Source organism: Onychostruthus taczanowskii, unplaced genomic scaffold (genome assembly GCF_017590055.1).
Source record: "Onychostruthus taczanowskii isolate IOZ18803 unplaced genomic scaffold, ASM1759005v1 scaffold38, whole genome shotgun sequence".
NCBI classification, from domain to species: domain Eukaryota; kingdom Metazoa; phylum Chordata; class Aves; order Passeriformes; family Passeridae; genus Onychostruthus; species Onychostruthus taczanowskii.
This window is the reverse complement of record NW_024501237.1, coordinates 3,785,216-3,813,013: the sequence shown is the minus strand read 5'-3', so window position 1 is coordinate 3,813,013 and position 27,798 is coordinate 3,785,216. Positions and strand designations below refer to the sequence as shown.

The 27,798-nt window shown below is 41.3% G+C and overlaps 1 protein-coding gene across 10 annotated transcripts; it reads left to right on the top strand.

The window, feature by feature from the left end:
- The first annotated feature begins 207 nt into the window (after positions 1 to 207).
- On the top strand, positions 208 to 27,796 carry OTUD4 (OTU deubiquitinase 4). Of its 10 annotated transcripts, none has more exons than XM_041412172.1 (23): positions 208 to 382; positions 3,301 to 3,808; positions 5,345 to 5,428; positions 8,302 to 8,352; positions 8,660 to 8,706; positions 10,382 to 10,454; positions 10,923 to 11,004; positions 11,230 to 11,374; positions 13,255 to 13,312; positions 13,695 to 13,812; positions 14,041 to 14,105; positions 15,784 to 15,884; positions 17,210 to 17,334; positions 17,450 to 17,630; positions 18,196 to 18,361; positions 19,195 to 19,315; positions 20,987 to 21,042; positions 21,589 to 21,747; positions 22,257 to 22,395; positions 23,404 to 23,483; positions 23,577 to 23,673; positions 24,371 to 24,411; positions 26,071 to 27,796. In XM_041412172.1, exons 2-23 carry the CDS (start codon positions 3,644 to 3,646, stop codon positions 27,295 to 27,297), a joined length of 3,381 nt encoding a protein of 1,126 aa, XP_041268106.1. In that variant the 5' UTR covers positions 208 to 382; positions 3,301 to 3,643; the 3' UTR covers positions 27,298 to 27,796. The 10 variants fall into 10 exon arrangements, 9 of the variants coding, with proteins under 9 accessions (XP_041268106.1, XP_041268103.1, XP_041268107.1 ...); XM_041412169.1 differs by having other exon boundaries at positions 23,559 to 23,673; XM_041412173.1 differs by having other exon boundaries at positions 21,700 to 21,747; positions 23,404 to 23,673.
- The last annotated feature ends 2 nt before the right edge of the window (positions 27,797 to 27,798 follow it).

Genomic DNA, 27,798 nt, shown 5'->3' with positions numbered 1-27,798 from the left:
CGCTCGCCTCGGCACCATCCGGCTCTCCCGAGCCGAACAGGGCCGGATCCCAGCCCAGCATCCCAGCGATACATCCCGCTCGCTGCCCCGGGGCCCGGGCGCTCTCCCCACCCTCCTCTTCCCCCCTTCGGCGGCCCCCCGCGCGGCGAATGGTGCGAGCCGCAGGTGTGGCCGGCGGGACAAACCAACAGCGGGCGGGGGGGGGAATCGGCGCGGCGGGAGGGCGGGACGGGACGGGGCTGGCAGCGGGCGCATCACCGGGAGCGAAGCGGGCGGAGCGGCCGCCGCGGGAGATTGAAGTGCCGGGGCCGCGGCGGGGCGAGGAGCGTGAGGCGTTGCCGCCACTGCCAGCGTCTCCCGTGGGGAGGAGAATAGGAGGCCGGTAAGTGCCATGGGCTGGCGGCAGCGGGAGTGCGGCCCCGGCGGCGGCGGTGCCGGGGGGGGGCGGGCAGGGCACGGCGGGGCAGCGGCCGCGGCTCCGGGAGGCCGGGGGTCCACCCCTGCCCCGGTGTCTGTCCCCGGCCTGCCCCGCCGAGCCGCCCGTGCCCGAGCTGCGGGTGGGAGAAGGCGCGTGGCGAACCGGGAAAGGGCGCGCGAGGCGGGGGAACGCCGGGCTGCTCTCGCCGAGGTTGCTGGCCCAGATGTTGGGACAGGCAGGCCGTGACCTGGATCACAAAACCAATCTTGGTCTAAAGATAAAGTTAGATTTTTTATTTTTTCTCCTGAAAAAATTTTTTCAGCTTGAGTCAGCTTCCTGGGCTGATTCAGGGTAGGGGCAGTGAGAGGAGAAACTCGTGGCTGGAGCTGATGCACGTGGTGCAAGTGCGGGTCGAAAGTGTTAATAACGCTGCCGGCTAATTAGAACATCTGTATTAACTCTAATTAGAGCATCTGCAGGAACTCTAGTTAGAACATCTGTAATAACTCGTGAGTTACAATTTGGTCATTCTTATCTTGAAGGAGCATTTATTTTAGTGCTGAGGTGTTTCAGGTGCCTTTGGGTGGGTGCATGTCTCCTTGAATCTTAGCAAATATGTGTACGGAGTAGCTTTCTTCATCGAGAGCTAAATCCCTTTAGAAATGCATTGATTCTTGTATAGCAGCACTTGCAAAAAACTCTGTGGGTCATCATCATTTGATCAGCTTAGGGGCTGAGGAAGAGCAGGATTTTAGCACACTGACAACTAGACAACTTTAATGCTCTAATTTTCTGTGTATTCACTTACCAGAACCACATTTACATCCTGTCACATACTGAATGGCCTGGTGTGTATAGGCATTCTTGAGTCTAACAGATGTGATGAAAGGCATTTGCCTTTCCCCTCACCAGCCTATAGAATCACAATGACAAAAGGCTGAAATATGTGAGAAGACAGATTTGTTAAATATTAGAGCATAGTATTGTCTCTAAACATGATAAATAGAGTAAGTAAAAAAATATCCTTTCTTAGGGTATTCCTGAGAAAGTCTGTGACTGGTCACCAGTTTGATAGGTCTCAAAAGCATCTTTCCAAATTACTTTTATCTACAGAAGAAGCAGCTCTCACATGCAGGCCTCTGCTACCCTGAGTTCCTTGAGTGAATGTGGTAGCTGAGTCAGTGGCAGCAACTGTTTATAGTTCAGTCTTGTTAGGTTTTCCATATTCTGGGGAGAAGTTGGAGCTTTCCCTCCAGCCTCTTGCTGGTATTTTTATCCCCTACCTTGTCTAAAACATCCATCCCCGTGCTGCCTCACTGTGTCTTGGAGGCTTGGCTGCGGGTAGAGCTTTGCTTTCACTTCTTTCACTTTCTGTTCTCCTTGTCTACAGATACAAAGATATCAGGAACTGGCATTTGTTTCTTACTCCTTTCTGGCAAACCTTTCTGTTAGGAAAGATGGTGTGATGCTGGTGGAGCACTAGACTTGGGCTGGCTTGTAAACTTGTGTTTGTTTAATAAGTTACTTACTATTATTACTTAGGGATCTCAAGTCAGCACCCTCCTTAGGCTTATTACTGTCAGCTGAAAGTAAAAATCAGCATTTCCATTCAAGTTGCCTTACAAGTTTGAAGAGCATCCTTTCTTGTCACATTTTGTGCATCAAAACCTTCTAAGCCCCATTTACAATGCCGAGCAAAATTTAATCATGCAATTGTGATTCTAATGTTTGGGCTTCTTAAAACTAGGAGTGGCATACAAGAAAAGTAATGCATTAAAAGTATTGAATGGCTGTGGCTTTTAAAAATCTCCTTTTCAATCAAGCCCTCTTTTACTATCTCTGTTTTATTTTCATCTTCTTTCCTGCAAATGTATAGAGTTAAAAAATAATCTTACAATCTCATTTGTTGAGGGGAAACCCCAAACCAAACAAAGCCTAACTAAACACACATAGCCCACATACTGTGGATTAGGTTTCAGACAAAATCATAGAACATGAAGGGGTTGGAATGGACCTTAAAGATCATCTAGTCCCAACTCCACTTCCCTGTGTAGGGTTACCTCCCACTAGACCAGGTTGTCCAAGGCCTTATCCAACCTGCCCTTGGACACTTCTAGGGATGGGGCATTCACAGCTTCCCAGGGCAACCTGCTCCAGTGTCTCACCACTCTCACAGTGAGAATTTCTTCCTGATATCTAACCTAAATTTCCACCCTCTGAGTTTGAACCTGTTGTTTCTTGTCCCATCACTACAGTTCCAAGACCCTCTTCTGCTTCCTGTTAGGTCTCCTTCAGATACTGGAAGTTTGTTGTATGATTTCCATGCAGCCTTCTCCAGGCTGAGCAGCCCAAACTTTCTCAGCCTGTCTTTGTAGGGGAGGTGCCCCAGTCCCATTATCAACTTCGTGGCCTCCTCTGGACTTGCTCCAACAGTTCCGTGTTCTCCTTATGCTGGGAGCACCAGAGCTGGACACAATATTCCTGGTGGGGTTTCAGCGGAGGGGAATAAAGGGGGAGACAATCCCCCCCTTGCCCTGCTGCCCACGCTGCTTTGGATTCAGCCCAGGATACATCTGGCTTTGTGGGCTGCTAGCGCACACTACCGGGTTAATGCTGTTTTTCACCACCCGCCCCCCCCGGTGCTGGTTTTAAACTGAGAAGCAATGGAATGATCCTGGCCGGGAGCAAGGCTGACAGCCCGGCCCCGGGCGCCGTGTCCGCCTCCTCCTGCTTCCTCCTCCTCCTCCGGGACTACGGCTCCCAGCAGCGCCCGGGCTGAAAGTGAAAATAAGCGCCAGGTTACGCTCCTGTTTGCGCCCTCCGCCTCTCCCTCCCGGCGGGCCGCACGTGTCCTTCCTTTCCCTTTTGTTTTCCGCCCGCAGGCCGGCTGCGCGCCCGGGACGCGCCCGCTCCCCCCGGCACCGGGAGCCGCCGGAGCTGCCCCCGGCCCTCCGCAGCAGCCGGGGAAACGCGGCAGTGACGGAGCTGCGAGTCCGGGCTGCGCAGGAAACTTTGCCGCTTCCCTCGGCGCTCCCCACATGCGAGTGGACAACGTGAAGCCGGCTGCTGCTGTTCCTGCCGCTCCCGTTCCTGCTCCTGCGGCTGCCGGCGGGCCAGCGCTGCCCCCCGCTCCGGCTGCTGCACCTGTGCCCGGCCCCGGAGCTGCGCCGCGGCTTCTCCTCGCCATGTGGGACTAGGAGGGGTGCGGCGTTCTCCGCGGTGAACATGGATGCGGCGGGCAGGGCCGGCGGAGGGGAGCAGAGCCATCCCGGCAGCGGCAGGGACGCCCCCGGGGACACGTCCATGGACCGCTACCTGCGATCTCAGGGCTTGTACAGGAAGAAAGTGGCCAAGGATGGCTCCTGCCTTTTCAGGGCTGTGGCCGAGCAGGTAACTGGTTACATAAACAAAGCTCCTTCTCACGAAAGCATGGGAAGTGGATCTCATTAGTGGGTGGTAATTAGTGTTAAAACGCAGACAGGTATAGGTTAAGCTTATGCAGTCGTGTGCCAGTGAAAAACGTGACTTTAAAAAAATAATGTCCACCTCGCGAGGTGAGAGAAGTTCTGTGTGCTCAGCTGCCTCCTGCCACCAAGAAATCCTTATCTGTTCTGACCTTCCACTGCCTCCTCAGAGCTTTTTGCAGTGTGAGATCTCAACATCGAAATACAGCTGCTGGGTATGAGATTGTCTAGGAAAAAGAATTTAGAGCCGAAAAGCCATGTTCTTAGTTTTGTTAATTAGTTGACTGTAAAATTAGAGAAAGTGAGTAATTTTTTTTCTGTTCTTCCTGTTGAATTCCCCTCCCCCATTCCAGTGTTAGTGTTAAAGGAAAAAAGCGACAGCGTCATCTTGTCTTAAGTACAAGCAAACAGCAGTGGGAGCTCTGGTGCTTCTGATTGTGGGAACCCAGATTCCTGTGCTAATTATACACAGATTACTTTTCTAAAAAAAATTCTTTTCCCCACTGAATTGATAAGTTCAGGCAGGCAAACACTGTTGATTGTGGTGGGTGTTTTTTTTTACCTCAAGGAAATAGATATCTACATAATATATATTGCGATTCTGACACTTTTTAATGAATACACAGGAAGTTTCTCTTACACTTCAGGGTTGATAGAACTTTTTTTCAGGTATTATGTTTTTAGCATCCCATTCTTGTTATGGAATCATTTAGGTTAGAAATGACTTTTAAGAAAGTAAGGTCTAATTCAGAGTTAATAAGTGTTTATCTGCAAATTTGGTCTCATCTGTGTACTCTTCATTCAGAAAAATTGAATTTGAAAGTGATTTATTTTTAGGGTGGTTTGTAAGGACTGCAAGAGACACTGCAGCTTAAATTGTCTGGAACTTCCCTACCTTGTACTGAGATAGGTTGTAACATGTGATGAGAGTAATAGTTTTCCAGTAAAGATTTGAACAGGAGGTAGAATGCAGGTGTCATTTAGGGACTGAATTCCTGTCTTCTAAAAAAGTGTTTGGCCAGCAGGCCTCTTGAAGAGAAGGTAAACATGCACTGTGGGACTTAGATGGATTTCGTTTGGATGAATGCATGTTGGTAGGTGGCTTCCTCATCCATTCCTGCTGAATGGATGAAGTGAAGTGTTTTAACTGAAGTGTTTTACAAAGAAGGCAGTTAAAGATTAACAATAAATGATTTTCATTTGCTTCATAGATCCTCATAAAATTGAAGGTTTGAATTTAGCAAACCTGTGAATTCTGCAGTTACTTAATTTTTTATTAAGTAATTGAGGTTTGACTTGCCTGAAGATGTTGCTGCTGAATGAGTATGCATATTAAATACTCTTTAAAATAAAACTAGAGTATTTCCAAGCCTGTATTTAGACAGCAGTCATTAATTATTTGTGGCCTGTCATCAAAACTCCTGAGATCCAATGTCACCTTGTTCCTTTTCTCCCTTTGTAGGTGTTGCACTCTCAGTCTCGGCACATTGATGTTAGGATGGCTTGTGTAGACTATCTTCGGAAAAATAGGGAGAAATTTGAAGCAGTAAGTATTTTTGTTTTCTTGGCCAGTATTTAAGAAAAGTTACTTTATTCCTTCCACTTTGGTATATTCTGCACTTCCCTATGTTTGTGGTAATTTTCATCATAGCTAAATGCCAGTTGGTGCTATTTAAGTTAATTAGCACATATGTGGTAGTAACTCATTTTCATAAGCCTGGAGAGACTTGTGTATTCCTTGGACTGATGTGGTGGCCGAGAAGTTTTTAATGCTCATGAAGGAAGAAAGAAAAGCAAACTTAATCTTCAATAGTCTGTAGTGAAGCTACTATAATCAGGATTTTAGTTTAGTATAATACCTACTTTAATAAAAGTTGTAAAATGTTCTTGTGCTAATTAATTGCTTTTCCAGTATGTAAGGGATTTGACTGATCAGATTAGTGATTTTTTTTTTCAGGGTCTGCAGTTTATTATGCATTGGCACTGTAGGTTTATTTTTCCCAAAGCATCTGTAACTAAGCTTTTCATCAACCATAGATGTAAAATATTTTGATATTCATTATACTTGGTCAGTGCTGTGGGTGTTAACATTACAAATTCCTTTTTTTTCTTCCTTTCAAATAGATCATTTATTAATAATGGTGCTTCTGTTTATATGGGTTCTAGTCTATATACTGTTCTGATTTCCAGGACAGACAGAAGGGGTGTGAGTGTGTGTAAGGATTTGCTACTAGAAGATTATTTTTCTCTTTTTCTGTTCTAAATTTACCCAGACCCAAAATACAAAGACTGTTTTTGGTATGCGCTGGCATAGGGAAGAGAAAGAAAGCAGGAGTAAGGGTGTGTCTTTGTGCTGTAATTTCTGACGTAGTACCCTCAGCTCTAATGTGAGTGATCACGTAAATGTGGAAGTTACCAGAAATTAATGATAAAAAATACAGCAGATCTCTCTGGGACAGTGCTGCTCTGACTTGACTCCTTCTGGTTGTTTCTAACTCTTGGATGCCTCTCTTCTTACTTGATTTTTTCACTACTGACTTTTTAATCCATTTCTTTCCAGAATTACCCCACTCATTCCAATATCTGCTTCTCCACTTCTGTTCTCTTTTTCCATTGTGTAATGTTTTGAAGTTCCATGCCCTTTTTGACTCTTAAGTGTGTGTTGTTACCCATATTGCTGTTTCCCATCACTGCTCTATTAGCCCTAGCTGGTTTTAGTATTGTATTGGTCTCCCTCACCCAGACTCCAGGTCCCAGTGTTTTTTTCCCCCTCTCAGACATTATCCCAAGGTATGACCTGTCCTCTGTCCATCTTTGCTGTCCTTCTGAAAAGTCTTTTTGAAATTTCCTTGTGAGAGTAGGTGTTTCATATTTGTTCTCATTTCCCAGTGTTCTTCCTCCCACGGGTACTTTGCTTCAGCTCTGCTGATCTCCTTTGCTGCCTCTCACCCTGCTTTGTGTTTTCTATCTGGAATATACCAGTTGTCTCTCTTCAAAAAACCCAAACAGCATAAACAACAAATGCCTCTTTCCCTAATCTTCTGGTTCAGCTGTTTACTTGCTGCCTCCTCATGCTCTATTGACATGGTGGTGCTTCCTGGAGTTCCTCTTCTCTCTGCCTATTGTTATAATTTCAGCTTAAATTTGTGTCTTTCTTTCCGCTGATACTGTTATAACCAAGACTTCAGGAGTGTAGCCACCATCTTCATTTCCATCCTCAGCCTCTCTTGCAGTGTTATCTTGAATTGCTGCTGTGTTATCTTGAATTGCTGCTGTGTTACATTCATTCTCTAACTCTACAGTTTCCTATGAGAACTTCGTGGTGTCCTTCCTTTCTTCCTCTGTGCATTATCTTCATGTCATTTAATTTTGACACAAAAAGTAACTGCTGTCTGTGATCAGATTTGGGTGATCCACCTTTTTTAACTTCATACCTGATTACTTCTATGTAAACTAAAAATTTGAGTCAGGCTTGATAGTTCTTCTCACTTCCAAATGGCTAAAGCAGAACTTGTAATCACACTACTCCACTCAGTTCTCCTTATTATCTTGTTTCTCAATCACTGTGGGTAAAGAGGCCATCTAGCTTGTCGCTCAAGTTCATGAAGAGATTTCCTTCTTGGTTTGCACCTCTGTGGACCTTTATCTCAAGTAAATCAAGCAGATAGTGACTAAAGAGCAATTTTTAAAAGCAGCCTCTCTGTGGGCTGTATGGCTGAAACACTTCAAAGTTAAGATGTCTCAGCTACTGCAGCATCTTTCTCTCCTCTTGGCAAATGTGAGTTTGGCCCCCTCGTGTGTTAGGGAGTGCAGTTGAAGGATCACTTTCTTGGGCTGGCACTTGAAGTGTAATCTGATTGTTTGCATCCTTTGCTGAAAGTAAAAACAGTTTGAGGTGATACAGAACAGAGGAAAAAGTGCTGTGTGAGTTGGCTGTACTAGATCTTACCACTGCTTCTGTGCTACAGAAATGGGACTCCTGTTTCTGATTGTCCATTGCTGTTTATTTAACAAGATGTTTGAGTTCAAGTCCACAATTCTCTCTTCAGTGATGCTCTGCATGCCTTAGATAAATTGCCCATAAACATGTACATCACATCATCTCTGCTTTCTTCCAGATTCCCCATTTGGCTGCTGAGTTTCTTTTCTTTTTTTGGGGGGGTGGGGGTGTTGTTTAGTTTCTTTTACTTGTGTAATGATTTTGAAAGCTGTTCATGTGGTTATTTTCTGTGTGTTTGTTCGTTCCTTCATCTCGACATCCCTTTGTATTTACATTGTGAGCTTTGTGAGGGCAGGGGAGATTTCCATTTCCAGTGGTACGTGCCCATTGGTACAGAGGGTCACAGGTTGGGGATTCCATATGCTGCACTAGTAAAAATGACTAATTACTGCTGTTTTTTTTTTTTTTTTTTAATACAGTTCATAGAGGGGCCATTTGAAGATTATTTAAAAAGTTTGGAAAATCCACAGGTATGTTAGACCTGATTTATGATAGAAAGCAAGTACTTTTGTTGAAGCTGATGGCTAATTGGATTTTTTTCCTCTGAAGTGTTTTTGATTGAGCTTACGTCTTTGAATTACGTGAATATATAGTTTTATGTATGTACTCTCTACTGTAAAATGATTTGGGGAATTGTGTTTTTATGTGTTGCTGAACTCCAGATTCAGTGTTCATATATTTATTTTCAACAACGATTTCTTGCATCTCTTGATCTGCTTATGAGGAGGTATAATTGTGTATTGGTTTGAACTTAATTTTCTTTTGTTTTCAATACAGGAATGGGTTGGACAAGTAGAAATAAGTGCCCTTTCTCTTATGTACAAGTAAGAAAACCTTTCAGTATGGTTTACTGAGATAATTTCTGTTGTTTTGTTAGTAAATCAGTTGGAACATCAAAGATAGAATTACGTTATACCATATCATAATCCTCTGTAAAATTATAAATATATTTGAGAATTGCAACTGTCAGTAGATTAAATAAAAATAGAAAAGTGGGTTTGCAAGAATGCCATGTATGTCATCTGCACAGCTAGTAGTGGGTAATCTCATACAGTTTGTACTTTGTTAATTTTAATATCCTAGTTTTTCTGTTAAAATTGCTTTTCTTCCTGGTACTCACCAAGGCTTTAGTACTAGCCCTGTTGCTCATATGTGAGCTGTACCCATTTCCTATATACTAAATCTTTCTTCACAAAGTAGTGAGAAACAATGTGCTGAGTATTTATAACTGCTTTCTAATTATTGTGCAAGGGAGTGAGTAATCCACAGCATCTTCACTGTCTGCTGTTTATAAACTCATTAAAAATTCAGGATTTCAAAATGTTTACTGTAAATTAATGGCTTTGTCTATTGATGAGACAGCTGATAAGAGGAAAGACTCAGACTAGTCAAATATTACCTTTGGGCACTTGGAGTGCTACTTGTGGGAAATTATATGGAATTCTATCTTTTTATTTTGTGGCATGAATGGGCCAGCTCAGAGTTGCATGTCCTGTATGGATGGGGGCGACTCAGCTGAAAATCAGAGCAAAGCTTGGCTCAAGAGGCTTAGTGAGAAGGTCTGATGGTTACACTGAGCCAGGCTGTAGAGGGATATAACTCAATTTAAGTCAGCAGAATTGGGTGCTTAATCACATCAGAAACTGGATGGTCATGATCTGTTGTATTTCTGGCCATGAGAAATGTATTCTCTTAAGCAGGAGGAGTTTATTTTGCAGTCGTGCCACACTGTTATCCAGGGCCACAGCTGATAAATGAATAGAGACAAATCCTGGTTAATAACAGTGGGTTTTTTAAATGTCCATTGAAAGCATCAGGAGGGTTTTGTGGCACAGATGCAACTCTTATGTAGAATTTCACTGCAGAGGTGAGCACACAAGAGTAGTTACTGCTGTGCTTGTTTTGGGAAGACAGGCTTCTATTGAAAAGGCAATTTAGAGTCAGGGAAAGTAGGAGTAGTGGTGGAGGTAGGGGAAAAGAGCTGTTCCCTCTCCTGTGTGCTGGCAGACTTAAGGGAAGTAAGAATTTCCTGTTCTGTTCCAGTAAGTGGCTTTTAGACTTTTCAGGCATAGGATAGAAATCCAGTACAAATAGGTTTGATTTCCCTTTCACTCCTCAGACCTCTCACAAGTATAGGTTGGTTATCTAGTAAATTTTTCTTTGCTCCCTGAAGTGGGTGGGTCTTCTTTTCCTTTCAGAATTGCTTTTTCTGAGTAGTTGTACAGAGTTTACTGATAACATTATTGCCTATGTGGGAAAGAATTTGAAGGAGGTGACAGGCTGTTAAACAAAGAACTCTAAGAGAACATCATGGATGAAAGGGAGGGAGAGAAAATATTTAAGTTTAAAATCACAATAGAGATTGATTATAGCAGAGAAACCACTAGGTGTTTTCTGTGGTTATATTTCTCCCTTGAATTTGACTTCAATGCTCAAATTTTTATTGATACTAGTTTTAAAATAAATTCTTCACTGTTACTTTTTTATTTTTTTTTCCAGGAAAGATTTCATAATATACCAGGAGCCAAATGCTTCTCCTTCACGTGTAACTGAAAATGGCTTTTCTGATAAGGTAAAAAAAAAAAAAGTCATGGCTGTTGTGACAGGCTGAAGTAAGACTACTTTATAAACAGCAAGTAGTTGCGTGTGACTTTGATTATTCAACCCAATGAAATGTTCTGAGAATTCAGTTTTAGCAGTTTATTTTGTACATGTTTAAGGTAGTTGTGCTGTTAATACATGTAACACTTCTTTTTAAATAGATGGGATGTATTTAGGGTGTGGCATATCTTCCTACTAATATAAAATTGCGTAAAAATCAATTTTCAAGGCACCAATCTCTGTCTTAAATTTTCTTTTGGCTTTTGTTCAAATTCAGTTTCATTTAAAGGGCATCCACCAAACATTTTGATTGTTTTATTGATACATTGAGATCCTGAAAGATAACAAAGCACATGGGTGCCTTAAATTGAATTAAAGGCAGTGCATACAAAAAATTGAGATGCTAAGCTGAAAACATCCGTGTGATTTTTTTTGATAGGTATTGCTGTGCTTCTCAAATGGAAACCACTATGATATTGTGTATCCCATAGAGTATGCAGAGAAGGCTGCTCTGTGCCAGTGTAAGTATCAAGCTGTTAGTTAAAAACATGTTTTTACCAAAAATATTGAAGCTGTCATTGTTAGGTTTCAGGAAAAGGCTCTGTATGGAAGTTTATTTTAGTAATTTTCAGTAGCTTGGTTTTCAGTTTGAGTTGTCAATGACTGTATGATTACCATCTGAAATGGTGGAATAAAAACTGATTTAGCTGGTAACTGATTTTGCTCTTTCTCCTTCTCTCCCCCAGCTCTGCTGTATGAGTTGCTCTATGAGAAGGTGTTTGATATGGATGTAAAGAAAATCATGGCAGAACTTAGTGCTGTTGGTGTGACAGACGAAAGTAACGGGAGCAGTGAAGTGTCTGCTTCGGATTCGGAAGATGACAACTACAGGTAAGTGAAATGGAAAAGTTGCCTGTGAACACGTGTTAAATGAATTTTCTGAATTTCTGGTGGGTAGTAGAATCCAATAGTCAGTGTTGAAAACATTTAAAAATTACTAAGGAAAGAAGGACAAAGAGGTAGAGTTAGAAGTGTGGAAGAATGAAGTATGTTATCTTCACTTACCTAAGAACAGGTTTCTGGCCTTCCTCTGTTCCTCCTGCAGTCTATCTTTGAGTCTCTTTACATAATGGATTATTGCCATTGCAACGTGTGCCTCTTCCTGTTTAGAGTAACAGAATTCCCTGGGAGAGCTGTCAGTGTGCCAGTCTGTGAGAATGACTTGGCTTACTCTGCAGCTGAGTAGAGTTACAGGAATCTGATCCAACTTGTGTGGCTTCCACATCTGGGGCCTGGAATACCTGCTTGAGATGAAGCTGATGGAGACGTACATGCTCCATTTTGATCTGGATCATAAAGAAGTGGGTTTATATTCTTTTTGCTGGATGCTCCATCAAGCTTTGAGATTTTGACCCGACTCCTTTTGCACAGTCAGTCATTCACAGTGCTGTTTTTGCACTTACATATTGGCAGTTTTTCTTCTGTTTAATAGGCTTCTTAACTGGCTTGGATGAAATTATGAAATTCCACTGGAACTGCAGAGTTGATGCTGCATCAGTGGATCATGTCCCCTCCTCCCACTGATTGTCCTTCCCTAGGGCTCTGCTGTGTGGCATGTGGCAGAAGTTCTTTGAGCTGTTGGGAGCTGGTTTCTCCCACAGGTTGAAAACAACAGAAAGAAAGATAATGGAAATCATCTCAGAAAAAAAAAAAGTTCTGGGAAAGGGATTAGCTTATTTTCGTGTTTGGAAAAAAAATGCTAGGGAATGTTGCCAATTACAATACAAAATATTTCTGCCTGAGGAAACAATTATTATAGCTAAATGTCAGCTAATGGAAATCTTTATTCCTTTCTGTTCTTGGAGCTTTCCTGGGATTCAAATGCAGTAGCCTTACCCTGTATCTTTGGGATTCCTAAGAAAATATCCTGCTAACCTCCTTAGCACCTTTGGAAATAAGGTCATGTGCTCACTGGAGACTGTGGAACTCAATGTTTTTGATTTAAACCATATGTCCTGTAATGCAGGGGCTGGCCTGTGTGTATGTGACTCTTGACCCAGTTAACACAAATTACAGACACTTTGCTGAGTTTATGAAGTCCTAAATCCTTTGCTTGTCCTAAAGTTGTTTTCAGCATGTTTCATAAGCTAGTTTTCCAGAAGATTCTTTTCATTTTTTGAATATAAACTTTTGAATTATGTTGTTATTAAGTGCAATAGTTTTAGGAGAAGTTAATGCTGACAGTTGCCTACAACTGTTGTAGGAAAAATACTTGGAACTTTGTCTGTGGAAAGTTTTTTTCTGGTGATGTCAGGTGTAGAAAATAAGAGTAAATTATAATGCCTGATGGAACTTAACTAACGGAGTAGGTTTTGGTTTTGAGGGTTTTTTTTATGTCTTCCTTTGTAAGGTTTTCCTCAAGTAGTTGCAAAAATTTTAAGAGGACTTTTGTTTGCCTGATCTTCCACCCCTTGCTTTTTCCCCCCCCCCCTCTAAATTACAACAAAGCACACATAAGATGGACTTCCTAAAATTTGTACTTAAACCCAAATTTTTACTTCTTTATCAAAGAAAACTACAGTTTTTGTTTTAGGCATCTTTTTCACTTCAAAAGTTGAAGATATTCTGTGATATGCTTGTTGTCAGGAAAATATATAGAGAATGGCAGTATCACTATTTTTGTCCTCTTTATATGTGTCTTACCTGATTTTCAGGGCTTAGTAATGATGTAATTCATTATGAAAACATAACTTGCCTCTGTCCTATTACAGAAGTAAAGCTACAACAGTTAGTGATATGAATGGAATGAAGTCTCTTTCTGGCAACAAGGTATTTATCCATTGAGATTTATTTTCTTTCTAATAAATTGTATTGGCTATATCTTTCATTTTAATGTTCATGAGAGACTCTTGAGTTAATAGCTTTCCTAACATGTAATATCCTAAAAATTATCTATTTCTTTGGAAAGTAATGTATATTTTTGATGTGCTCAGAGGTGGATAAGTGTCCTTTTTAGTGCTGCTTAGTTCTTAGATTTGTTCTGACATGGTTAAAAGAACACAATTTAATTTTTTTTTCAAAGCTCTTTATTCTCTATGTATTTTCAACATTTCTGTGTTTCAGTACAAGGCTTGAACAATGTGCTTGAAATATGCAAAGCTGGACGTGTCTGTGTGGTTGACCTTTTAGTACTTTGTTCTGTTCCATGCAGCACCTTGAGAGCAATGGGAATCCCACCTCGTTGGTGTTGCCTAAAAAGGTTCTGAAATCACTTGATCCCTTGGTTTACAGAAACGTTGAATATGATGTTTGGCTCCGATCCAAATGGGGTGAGTAACAGAATGCTTCAAAGGTGCAGCTTTTGCAAGTTGTGTGAAGTGAAGCCCTCCTGAAGAACTGATGCAAGTGGCAGCTTGGGTTTTTAGTTTGGTTTTCCTCACGTGGGTCAGTGGGTAGATTTGGGGCCTGAACACCTGGTTTGCATTTTTACTGCATCAAGAAAGTAATTCTTGTGGTATATTTAAACTAACAGTATATTACTGCTTCTGTATTTACAGATCAGCAAAAACAAGATTTTTCTATTGCTGCTGGCATGCAATACTCCATTGGAGATAAATGTAAAGTAAGTAATATTGAATTGCAGTTTATAGACACATTAACATTTTGCTCAAGATGTCCATTTTCCCTCCTTGTTAACTATTTTGATATTGCTGCTTTATAAATACCCTGGGCTTGTGTCTTCAGCTGAGGATGTACTTGTTCTTTAATTGTTGACAGTGTTCATGACTTACAGCATAACTTACAACTGATCAGTGCAATTTTGCTCCATTAAAAATTCACAAGGTTAACTCCAAGAGTGTATGTGGTAAGATGACTGGAAGCCTCAATGTTAGGCATGGAACTGTATATCCATGTGTTTGTGTTTGACACTGGAAATAGTGATTACACTTTGTATATTAGCTTTGATAAAAATCCCAGTACTTCCAAGTAATGAAGTACAGCTTGCTTTAGTTACTGCAGGTCCCAAAGTGTTGGGAAGTTCTTCCTCTCAGGGTGTTGCAAGCATGTTACACAATTGGTCTTCAAATTCTGTTAAGATTTGTATTAAGTGTTGCTGCTTACGAAGAATCAAGGTTTGCCATTAAATTCTGAATTTGCAGATCAGTCTCCTTAAGTGTGTTAATTAAACCGGCGGTACTAGGCTAAACGTGTTTCTTTCTAGGACATTTGACCATCTATTAAAGTTATTAATATTAATGGCAAAATATTCAGTTGGGTTAATCATGCAGCACAGGGGCTCTTTCAGTTTGTACTTTTTTATTTGTGCAATGGAATCAACCATAGTGACTAAACTGCAGGGAAAACATGTCTCCAAACCTAAAAAAACCCCCAGCAACAAAATACTCTACAAAGCCACAAGCCCTCGACCCCCTGGCCCCCAAACCAAACCAACCTAATGCCAAGTTGATTATTTGTTGCTTAATAGTACAGACTTAAAATGTGCATTTAAGACCCTAAGGCTGTCTTGTGTAGTATTTGTTTACAGATATTATTAGAAGAAAACGTTCTGGTAATTACATACTCTATCTGTCAAATTTTCTCTGTATGTGGCAATACAGTAAATATATAGTATAAAACCATGGGAAGAAAACATGAAGTGAATAGTGAAAATTAGAGTTAGACCAAATTAATACAACTGTAAAGCCGAATACTGTCGTGAAACATTAAGAAATTCATTTTTTTATTCAGTAGAAGAATTTTAAGAACATAGAATGTCAGTCAGACAACTAACACTAATGTCATGTCTAAACAACTTTTTTTGATTGTTCTTAAAAAAGCCTTCTGAAGAATAACTCCTGAAGTAATTGGTGTTCATTATGTTCCTAATTAGACTGCGTTTCACTGAAGTGAAGTGGATTTTAATAGGGAAAAGCTTTGAGTTTTATTGTGAGACAGAGTGTTTTCAGTAAAGCTGAAAAGCCTGGCTGCACTCGTTGCTTTTAACTTTCTCATGTGGTTTTGAAAAGCATATTTCATTAAGTAGGGTTCCTCAGCAAGCTGTTTGTTTAGTGTTGTGTGAGTGTTTGTTCTAATAGTATTTTTATTTCATTTTGAAGAAGAAATAGGGATTAAAGACTGGCTTTTGATTGATTTATTAAATTGTGATGTATATTTCTCAGGTCTTCTGTTGCCCAGAGGAAAATTTCTCTTTCTAATTGTCGATATTTTAAAGAGTTAGCTCCTCTCACAGTCATCTTTGTAGCTAATCCACTTTTTTTTCTTACTCTTGTTCTTTACAGGTGCGCTTAGACCATAATGGGAAATTTTATAATGCCCATATTCAAGAAGTTTTTTCAGAGAATGGGCCAGTTGTTGTATTTGTAGAAGAGCTTGGAGCAAAGTGAGTGCTTAATCTCTTTTGGAAGGGAGCACCAAACTGAAGAAGGCATTACTTTGGTTCAGAGTTAACTTCAGTCCCTGAAATGTATCTGTTTCTTTACTTGGAGCAGTACTACCACAAATTTGTTAAAAAAGCATCATACTATTTAAAAAAGGAGAAATTGATTATCATTTCACATTTCTTTCTGTAGTCCCAAGTAGTCTGGGTATTAGATGCAGAGTGGAATAGTAATTACATCAGTAGTGTTTTAATTTTTGTGCACAAGATTCATTCCTAAACAGATTGACACCGGGCTAATAAGGTGTTGCTTGGACTTAATAGATGCTAGATTTGTGACAAACTTTTTGTGTTGAAAGGTACACTAAAGCACTGAGCTCCTCTGGAGCTTGAGTAGCTCTGCCTGATTTCATACAGAGAGTGCCAAGTTGCTCTTTAGCTCAGCATCATCTTTGCCCTATCTGGGACAAAAAAGTGTTTGATGTTGGTTTGTGGATTTGATGGTTTTGGTTGTGTGGGGTGGGGTTTTTTGTTTGTTGGAGAGAGCAGTTTGAGAAGTCCTGTGACTTCTGGGTGAAAAAACCCCACACTGATTGTAGTTCGGGAAGAAGGAACACTTTCAGTCAAGGCAAATGAGAAAGATGCCCATTTATCTCATTTGATCACCATTAAAAAGAATGATGAGATCTGAGGAGTATCTTGCAGTTTGAACCCTTTTTAAATTGGAATTTAATCTGTTTGAATAATGTAAATATATAATATATTATACTAGTTATATATTTACATTATTTTATTAATATAGAACAGATACATTATTATAGTTCTGTATTATAATATTATATTACTATAGAATAAATATATAAATAACCTTTCAAATAATGTAAACAGTTGCTTGGACCATCTCTAGCATCCTCAATTAAAAAGGCAGTATTTGTTCTGGGATATACACCATCAATGTAACATCTTTCAATCTTGGCACCTATTGCAGCATTGATAATAAATTTATTTAAGTATTGCTTTTATCTAAGTATATTGCTTTTTGGGATCATTTTCTTTTTCTGTTTGCCCTGAAGGCACTTCACAAATGGCTGATCGTTCTTTACTGGATAAGTTTGTGTCATCTTACTAGTTTCACGTAAAAAGGAATAAAAAATGGTTTGCTGTTCTACACATTGCTTGAGTGTAATCATAAAGGCAAAGACCATTGAAAACAATGTTCTCAAAAGTGGAAAGATCTGTCAGTATTAGTGAACATGTGGTATTAATTTATGCAAGCCCCAGTCTGGTCTTTTAAGAGATTATTCCCTCCATAATTCCTTGTTTTGTAGGCATGCTGTCTCACTGAAGAGCCTTAAACCTCTTCCACAGACCTCTCCTATGGAGGGCTGGAACACTGTGCCAGGGAAGAAGATAAAGAAGTTTTACCCAACATGGGGGCAGAATGCTCAGCCTGGTAGGACTGTACCTGTGTTTGTGTGGTAGAATCTTCTTTGTGAGATGTTTTGTCCCAAAGAGCTTAAAAAATGAGTAAAGCAAAAGTCTTACCTGTTTTCACGTTGTTTTCACAGATGCAGAGTGCAGAGGGCCAAAGAATCAGAGCAAGTCAATCAAACCCCAGTCAGCACTACCTCCTCGACTTCAGCATACTGTGGGAACCAGGCAGCACCAGTTCTTGTGTTCTGGGCCCCAACCTCATCAGACCTCAACTGAGCAAAAAGCTCCGGGCAGGAATCCTTCCCAGTCTGCAAGGTAAAACTGCAAACAGCATTTTCCCTGGCTTGAACTCTTAACTGAGCTTCTGGAAGCCCAGCTACCTGCTTCAGATGCTTCCAGCATACTCTTTTGAAATACATTGCCATTGAATGCTTAGGAATTGTCCCAAGTCCTAAAGAATACACACAAGCATGGGAAGTATTTTTTTTTTTTCTTTGTCCATGGCAGAATCTGCCTACGAAGCCACTTTTTTTTCTTGGGAAGTGGATGTTAGTGTGGATTATGTTGTAGTTGTTTTTCTTTTTGGTTGGGGCTGAAATAATGCTGCAAGTGCTTCTTGGGCATGGCTAAGATCTTCCCTCAGCTTCTGCTGAACCTGTCATAGGGGACTACTTTGTGTTCTGACTTAACATTTGAAAGGAGTATTAAAAGAGTGTTTTGCCTGCATTTGTCGGTAGTGACTTTCTGATTCCTTGGCCTGCTGCAGCAGAGTTTCTGTTTCCATACTTACATCTTCCTTTCTCCTGAAAGCCACGAGTTTGTGTTGGGTTTGATGCAGATTTCTTAGAACGAGCGATCCTCTTCCTTTTTCGGTGCGCAGGAAAGCGGAGCGCGAGCGAAGCGAGGAGCAGAGCCACGGCAGCAGGGACTGTAACTACTTTGGGCTGTCTCCAGAGGAGCGCAGGGAGAAGCAGGCCATAGAGGAGTCTCGTTCCCTGTATGAGATCCAGCAGCGGGATGAACAAGCTTTTCCTGCTCTTTGCAATGTATGCTGGATTCCTTGTAATTAGCAGTGCACTTTCCATACTTGTCTGTGAGCCTTTCATTAGCCATTGGTTTGCTGTCCTTGAATCACACTGCAATTCAAAAATCAGGGATATTAATTTTGTACTCGCTTTGTAATTAGAAGTACAGGTATCTCCAATGCTTTATATGTTAAAGATAAGAAAATACATGTAGTAGTTTATCCTGGGAATAATTGAATGTCCACCACACAGTGCTTTAGGTGTGTAAATATGGGAGACACATGAGCATCTGTATTTGTGGGATTTTGGAGAGATCATTCTATTGATGCAACTTTAATGAAAGTGGGTGGGAGTCCCAGCACATCCAGGGAAGTGAGCAGATCCTGTGGGTAAAGAGCTATTCTCCACACAGGTTTGTTCTAGAGATGTGTGGGGCTTTTTGGGTTTAAATCCTAGGGCAAAGAGAAACAAGAACAAGGTTGGGAAGAATGATTAGGAGAAAGTCTGAAGCCTAAGGGACAGAGGTTGTTCTCTCCTGAGCAGTAACAGTTTGCTGTGTTTGCTCACCTGCAGGAGGAGGATGTGATTTAATGTCTGAGTTAAATAGATTTTGTCACATCAGCTAGTGACATGAATGCTCTTAAAGGGCACTAGGCAAAACTTAGCAATGAATGAGAAAGAGGGGTTGAATCTGCAGGATACTGAGCCAGACTCCCCCCCCCTTCCCCTTTCTGCCTGTCACAGACATAAATATTATTTGTCATGAATGCATAATAGTATCACAGCAGATGATGCTAAAGTGTCACTGGACTGATTACATAAAGTGATATTTCTGCTTTTGTCAACTTCTTCAGAACCAGTTAGTCTGTCAGGCTGCTACACAGACTGTGGATAATGTAAACCAGAAAAAGTTATCAAATAGTGAAAGAAGAAACAGCAAGTGGACAGCAGAGGTGGAAGATCAGAAGGAGAAAGGTAAAACTAAATGGGTTTAGATAGTGGCTGGTTTTTTTTATTTGCTCATTAAATTCAGCATCTGAATTTATTCAAGATGGGGCATCTGTTTAGGCAATGAGGGGAAAGTTATCCTAAGTAGCAATGCCAAACTAAACTGGGCTGGAGGTAGCAAGGATGTGGTATGTGAAGAAAGCCACATTCACAAAGCAGGGAAATGTACTGAGAGAGTAGACTCCTGGCTGGAATTTTTGTAGTAAATGGGAAGAGAAATGAGAAGAACTAAAAGACTTTATCAGAGCTACCCTAAATTAGATCCTTTTTGAAATTCTAGAGTGTATGGTAGAACGCGCCAGTGGGAGGAGCCTTAAGAGTAATTTATGAAGCAGGTAAAAGTATTCAGTGTGGCATGGTTAGGAATTAGCATGCCATGGTACAGGAAGGGGAAAAGAAGGGTACAGAAGGGTTGGAAAAACAAACCTGTTTACAGTAGAAAGCTTTGTCACATGGTCAAAATTTTGTTTGGGTTTTCTCTCTCCCCCTAGTCGGTTACAACACTTCAGCTTCTCTTCATGGACTTAAAGCTTTTCCTCCTCTGTGAGGAAGTGGAACATGGCAGTAATAGAAGAAAGCTGTAGGTGCCAGGAGGAGGTAGTTCCTAAATCTCTGCTAATTGCAAAGGAATTTTTAAGGCATGTTCACGTTTTTTAAGGAATGTTCACGTAGAGAAAGCTGGAGAGAAAGTGAAGGCTCCACTGTCATGCTGAATTTGGCTGAAGGGCATGGCACGTCCAGCTTTCTCTGCTTTTTGTGACACTCAGATTTGCATTGCCTCTTGTGAAACTAGGTTAACAATCCTGTGGGAATCAAGTATACTTCCTTCTGAGTGTTTAGGGATTCCTATTGCTGCTTGAGGATTTGGCAGTAGTTCTCAAAATCAATACTGTTTCCATTTATAGTGCTGTCTAGTTGTGACAGAGTATATAACAGGCATTTAAAAAGTCTGTATCTACTACTGATAATCTGGGCATGAGTGTGATTGACAAGCAGTGGTAGCCAGGTCTGAACATAAGCCAGAATGTGAAGAACTTTTTCAGATCTTTTTATGTCACGACTGTTTTTTAACACTGTCTTCCCCACCAAAGTGTTTGCTGGTGCTTGAGGAATGAAACTTTGTGCAGCAGTCTGAAAACTTTTTTAGATCTTTTAATCCACTGCAACATTCTAAACTTTTTTTTTAATCAGTCAAAAGTAGACAAGACTTTGAGCTTCTTTTACCTTAATACTTGAATATGAAAATGCCAAGCAGAGCACTTTCCCTTTAAGCAAAGTACAAGCTTTTGTTTCATTAGGAGCAATTTAGGATGAATATATGTAAAGGGACAGCTGCATTTCATTCCTGCTTTCCCCAGGCATCACTGAAATGATTTCCAAACATCAGTAAAGAGCTCCTGTAGACCTTGCAGAACCCAGGTTGAAGTAGCTGCTCTGTTACTGCCTGAATAACTGTTTGTTTTAGGATGCTTTGATCTTTGGTAAAAATGGAAATTTAAGTTTTCTGAAGTAATATCTACTAAGGTATAGGTTTAGTTTTGAAAGTTTAATTTTGGAAAGACAAACTAACTGGCTTAAGTTGTGATAGCCATAAGTGGTGTAATGGTTCATTTACTAGGTTATGTCTTGGTGTTGCAGAGTCAAATTCCAGGCAGATCCACTTAAGTCAGAAGCTTGAGCCAAATTCATCTGAGGTAATCTTAAAGAAAAGACCAAATTTTGTTTTAAATGTTATTGCTTCTCTGATACATGATTAGCAGAGCAATAGCTGCCTTTAGAGCTGTGATTGCTGCTGCTGCTTTACAGCTTTTAGTGAAATACTCCTAAGGCTGGAGGCTTGTATTTCTGTCAGCTTTCCTCAGCCCTGTAACCTATACTTAGTCTTTCTCTGCAATCAGAGTCCTCAAACCTGGGCTATTGAGAGCACTTACAAATCTGGATTTGTAATTGCTTAGTACAGTCTGTACTTCCAGTATAATGGGACCACAGAAGATGTGATGTTTGCCAATAGCTGTTGTGCTAACAGACCATGAGCTCTGAAGTTCGGTGAAGATTTATGGCCTCTTGTTGGCTTTTAACCTTTGCTGTCCTTTCAATGAGCAAAATGTCACACTAGTATAATATGTGATGGGTGCTTAGCCCACTTTGTATGAGTGTGGTTTACTGTTTGTGAATAACTCTTTGTAAAGTTAATCTTACTATTAGACTAGCTGTGTATGTTGTTTCTAACTTTGCTTTAGAAGAATAGTCAAGATGAGAGTTATCCAAAAGCTTCATCTCCTTTGGAACAAGTTAAAACAGATTCTCCGATTCTTGCTGAGCAAGTAAGAAATGTTTGTTTGATTTCAAAGTTTTCCAGTCAGGAGACTTCAGACAAAGGGGAGCTTCATCACAGCCACGTATGTATTACAATACTGGCTTTTAATTACACAGTCATTTCTATGGTGATAATGCTAAAATTTCATATTTACAGTTAGGAATCTGTTATGTCCAGCATAAAGATTGTAAAAGGAAAACTTTGATAGAAAAGTAAATCTATTATTTTCTGAGAGAGGGGTTACTTCATATCTTTCTATCAAGGTAACTGTGCTTTTCCCTTTAAATTCTTTAGCTTTTCCTTTTCAAGTTTCTCTGAGGTTATTGGTAATTGCTTGTGAGGGTGGCTTTTATTTTGGGTGGGAGATAGTTAAATGAAAGCTTGAGGAGGTGATTCCAGCACTGGTGGCTCTGTGGTACCAGCATGGCTGGACAGAGCTCAGAGCAGATCTCTCCACACAGTGATGCAGCTGAGGTCTCTTTGCGTATGTTCCTAGTTAGTACTTCCCTGTGGGGATGGTGGTAGTCCGGATAAGGCTGAGTCAGCAGGGTCACCAGCCATGAGGGGATTCAGATTTGTTTGTTTTTACAGAACCTGACCGAGTGCTTGCCGAGCGTAACTCCAACACCCTCTCCAGTCTTCTCTGAGGTGCATTTACCTCCAGCAGTGCCTTCTGTACCAGCCATTGTGCCAGCTTGGCCAAGTGAGCCAGCAACATATGGACCAGCAGGTTTGCAGAAATACTAACATAAATCAGAAATTACTAAACCTGGAAAACACTTTAACTCTCTTACTAAGTTGAAGATGCCCCCAGGAGACATTTCTCGTATAATTTCACATTCCAAAGGCAGGCATTCATAGGAATGTAGTTTCTCACTGCTGAAAGCTAGTGAGAGTTCTGACAGATCTTTGATTGCTTGTATGTACAGTTTGCTTGACTCCCAACCTGAAGGTACAAGAGTGTTGTGTACTTAATTGGCTGTTTTTCCTCTTGAGTGGGATAGCATTGAGTTTTGAGGATCTGCTTAAGGTAGAACATATTGTCAGCATGTTGAAACCTGGTAAGTGTTTGTGCTGTGTGTCCCATGTAACAATAGGCTCCTTGGTTGACTCCTGAGGACTCAGCTTGGGGCTTGTATGCATGAAACTAATGAGATCCATTTAGACCTGAGCTGCAAAGCCAGTGTAATGGGTTTTGGAGTGCTGTGCATATCTTGTGGTCTGTGAAGTTAGCTTAGAATCAGTAATGCTCATTAGATCAGGTGCTGCATTTTCTCTCAACTGCTGTTTCGGTACAAGAACCAGCTTTCAGATCAGCCTGCTTTGTTCACATGAGACAGTCACAATCCTGTCTCACTTGACTGTGTCTGTGACAGAAGATGTGCAGCCCAGTTGATCGAAGCTCAGATTCAGAGTTGACTCTAAATGACAAGTCAGAATGAGAACTCCAGGGATTCACATGAAAGTTTCAGTTTCCCCATTTTTATCTCCTTCCTATTTCCTTCTGGCATTCATAATTTTAAAAAAGAAACACGGGAGCACTTTAGCTATTTCTGGAAAACTTAGCTAAATTGTTTAATTCTTTCTGAAAACTATTCTCTGCATTTTGAATCCTGATTTTCTGATGTCTTTCGGTTTGTGATTATTTATCTAAATATACATATCTATAGACATGCATTGATACCTGTTCTATTTCTATACATATATATGTATCTATTTTGGGTTTTTTTCCCTCTAGGTATTCCAACCCAAATACCTGCTTCTTCCCTGATGCCAGGACCAGCAACAGGACCTGACTCTATTGTATCACAGGCTCAGGTAACATCTGCTTCAGGTGCTGGAGTTCCTGTGTGGCTACAAGCAGTTAACCAGCCTTTAATGCCTTTGCCTCAGACTCTGAATCCCTACCAGGATCCACTATACCCTGGATTCCCTTTTAATGAAAAGGGAGAAAGAGCCGTTGCACCTCCTTACTCCCTGTGCGGTACTGGGGAAGACTTACCTAAAGGTGAGAAGTCTGCATTTGACACCATTTTTTCTCATAGTTCTTCTTTTCTTAAAATGTAGATAAACACAACTTTTTTTGGTCCCGTTGTCGTTCTTTGTCCAAGGATCCGATAGTTGTCATTCCGTGATTTAAGATGTGGGAGGGAATATTGAATAGAGTTGTAACTCTAGTTTGCATTGCCAACATTGTGACTGTTTCAAGTGGTTACACCTGGAAATCTGGTAGGATCATTTTGTAGTTCTTAGCTTACCCCATCATAACTTGAAGTTTTGTGCATGTAAAGAATTACCTTTGGAGAACTGCTCCTGTCAGAGTAATAGGTTTGCTCATGTCATTTAAAAGCTTGGAAGCTGTTGAGCATTTCCTTACTGATCTGGGAAAATATAGATTTTGGCATACTATGAATGTAAGGTATGTCCATAAAGAACATCTCGTGTCTGACTGCATAGTGGTGTTCGTTTGTTTAGTGAACTGTTTCTTTAAAAACTAGAAGTTCACAGACTGTTAAAACTGAAATTTAAACTGCTGTTGTGTTCTAGATACCTTACTGTGGCAAAAAACCCCAACTAATCAATTGAAGACATGCAAGTAGTAACTTAATACTGGTGTTGTCTACTGAAATGGAACTTCATGCAGTTTTTTAATCAGATGAAATATTTTAGGTACTTATAAATATTCTTCCTCTTTTTTTTTTTAGATAAGAATATTCTTAGATTTTTCTTCAATCTTGGTGTGAAGGTAACTCTTCAAACTTCCTTATGTTTTCATTTTGTTTTGATTTTACAAAAATCGCTTGTAAATAATTGTTGGTACTCAGAGTGCAGAAAATTTGTTGCTGCAGATTTCAAATCCATCTTTCACTTTCAAATACTTCCTTATTTTTTGTTCTGTTAACTGGGATTCCAGCAGTTGTCCACAGTGCACTTCAAGTCAGCAGAAATCAAATTCGTGTCAGTAGCATAGTGAGACCGATTGGCTTCCAACTGTGGCTGCACAGCCAGCAAATTGTGTTTTACAAAGTCACAGATTAAATTGTGAATGTGAAGATGGTTTTTTTGGATGACATGCATAGGGAATGAGAAAATGCCCTCAGACTTCAAACTTGGCTGTGTACTGGCAAAGCCACTGCAGTGCAGATCCCAAAATCTTTCCCTGGGGACATTCCCTTAAGTACCCTGCGTGTCTGTTCTTTCTGCTCAGGTTAATAATAATAGTATTCTACCTTTTCAGTAATTACAGTAGTGTGTTTGTGTAAATGGGGTGCAACTCTGCATGTGTGGTTGGGGAAGAGGCTTAGCCAAATCCCAACATCTTCCATTGCTTGGCAAGGCAAAGTTGTTTGCTTTCTTCCTCCCTTCTGTACAAAAAAAATGTTCCTTTTATACCTTCTTATTCCTTCTGTCAGGCAAACTACTTGGGGCAAGGTGCTGAGAGCTCTTGGGCTTATTTCATGGGACTTTGGCCATAGCAATGATATTCTTTCATTTCTATGCATGGAAAGAGGGAATATTCAGCACAGTTTCCACTGCAAATTTGATACCTCTGCCTAATATAAGTCTCTGTGCTTAATAAGAAGTCCCTAAGTCATTAATTATCAAGCGTCACCACAATGCATTTAAACAGCTGACCTGCTTGGGACTCTCCTTACTGCTGCTGTGGGTTATTCAGGTTCTCGCCTGTCGTTTGGTGCTTCAGCACCATCTGCTGGTCCCAGCCCACGTTCTAGTGGCTGTGCTGCTCTGCTGGTGTCACAGGGTACAGCAGGCCCAGGAAATATCCTCTGCATTGTCTGCTGCTCTGCTCCAAACCCTGCCCTGCCCACACCCTTCCACTGCACATCAAGAGGGAAGGGGCTCCTGCAGAGGTCTGCATAGGTTTTCCAGGATGGTTTTCTCCAGGAACTGTTTCTACACAGTCCACTTTATTAATGTGGAGGTAGAGAAAAGGGAAAGGGTCACCTGAGGTGGTGAACACCTGAGGTGGACAACTTCAGTGTAGTGGCCTTTGCAAAGTGAGGTCTAGTAGAAGAAATTGCCAATTAGTAAGTGTGATTCTGGAAAATTAGTTTGAAATGTTTCTCTTCAAACACATAGCTAGAGCATGACTTACTAAGTCAAGCTTTAAGTCTTTAACCATATAGAAATCGTTACTAAGTTTTCTTACTGGTCATAACTGTTGCCCATTTTAACTGCATTTGGAAGGAAAACAAAAAATAAGAACACCATCCTAGAGTCGTGTGATTTAGAATTGAGGGCAGTCACTGTAAAGAAAATTCATTTTTATCTCCTATAATTAACTGTTTTGAAATAGTAAATGACTGATGTGCTTTTATGTCTCTTTGAACACTGAAAAGACCAAATAACTGATTTAAATTTTTTTTTCCCTGCTGTCTTGCAGGCATACAGTTGTCCCATGTGGGCACCCCATTCTTACCTGTACCCCCTGCACCAGGCCTATTTAGCTGCTTGTAGAATGTACCCAAACGTGTCCCTTCCTGTGTATCCACACAACCCCTGGTTCCAGGAGGCTGCTCCTGCTCAGAACGAAAACGAAACCGCACGACCAAACAGGCACTTTGCTGTCCAGACCGAGGCCAGGTCCAATGGTCAGATTCCACAGGTTGACAGATCTCCATCACTGCCTCTGATCATACCTTCAGCTCAGGTGACGGAAAGTCAAGGACAGGTCTGTGTCGAACCGGAGAATCCAGCGCAAGCTCTTCATGCGAACTACGAGGAGTCCCTGAGAGGGAAAAACGTGTTCCCACAGCCGCCCTTTGGACACAATCACTTTCTAGGAGCTGTTCCAATAGCACCTCCTTTCTTTCCTCACTTCTGGTATGGCTACCCAGTTCAGGGTTTCATTGAGAATTCAGTAGCGAGACCTAATCTTGTCTTGTCTCCTGAGGACAAAGAGGCAGCAGTTGGCACCTCTGCCAGCATGTACGTGGGCAAAGAATGCAGCCCTCCAGTTCCTGGAGTGAACTGCGCGGAGCAGCTCCAGAAGACCAACAGCGGCGGCGGCTCCAACAGCGTCCCATTCCCAGTGGCTGCTGCAGGGACCCCGAAAGACACTTCGGCCAGGGCACCTCAGCTGGAGCAAACGTGTCCTTCGGCCGCTCCTAAGCAGAAAGCAGCCGGGCAGCAGCATCGCCCTCCACAGACACAGGGCCCAGAGAGGCCGACGGCAGGGCCCAGCACGCAGCCACTGCTGGCAGAACCTCCCAAAAACGAACTGAAACCCGGCACTCCCAGCCGGAAGGAGAGGCCTCCTAAAGGGAGAGAGTCCAAGGGCATGGGGAATGTGCAGACGGAAAGCAGGGCCCAGAGAACGAGGGAGGAGAGCTCTGAAGATGACACTGAGGTTTCCGACATGCTGAGGAGCGGTAGATCCAAGCAGTTCTATAACCAGACTTATGGAGGAGGCAGAAGGCCCAGACCTGACAGGGGTTATTCCAGCAGGGGAGGATACCAGTTCCAAAGAAATGAGGAGGCCTGGAAAGGACCACCCAGCAGAAGCAGAGATGACGGCTACCAGTATCAGAGAAACTTTAGAGGGCAGCCATATAGGAACGACAGGAGAAGGGCAACACTGGGAGATAATCAGAGGGGGCAGCAAGCATAAAATGAGTGGATAATTGGAAAATTTAAGCAAAAAGTTATTTGAAGTAGCAGTTTAAAATCATAATTTCTTTTTAGTGAAGTTCAATGATGTTTAATTTTGGGCTAATTTTTGGCAAGTAAAGACTAGGAGGATGTCAAGTCCTACCGTAGGGTTCTTGGGGGGATTCTAGAGTTTGTTTGGCTTAGCAGTTTTTCTTCAATGTCAAATTAGAAAAAAAAAATAGGCTTAGTGTTTGATAATTTTTTTCCCCACAAAGGTTTCCGTTTGTGATAGAAGATGGGTATGTGCGTTTCCTAGAGTGACAAATGACAGCATTTGATGTGATCTAGATTCTAAAATTGACAGTAACATTGCACCAAATATAAATGTATATTTTATCATACAATGCCTTAGTTCTGAACTGAGCTAAAGGAATTCTCAGCCTACTGCACTGTTGTCTCTGATATGCTTCCAACCCAAAGGCCTTTCATCTCAAAAAGAAAAAATATCTGTCAAACTTGA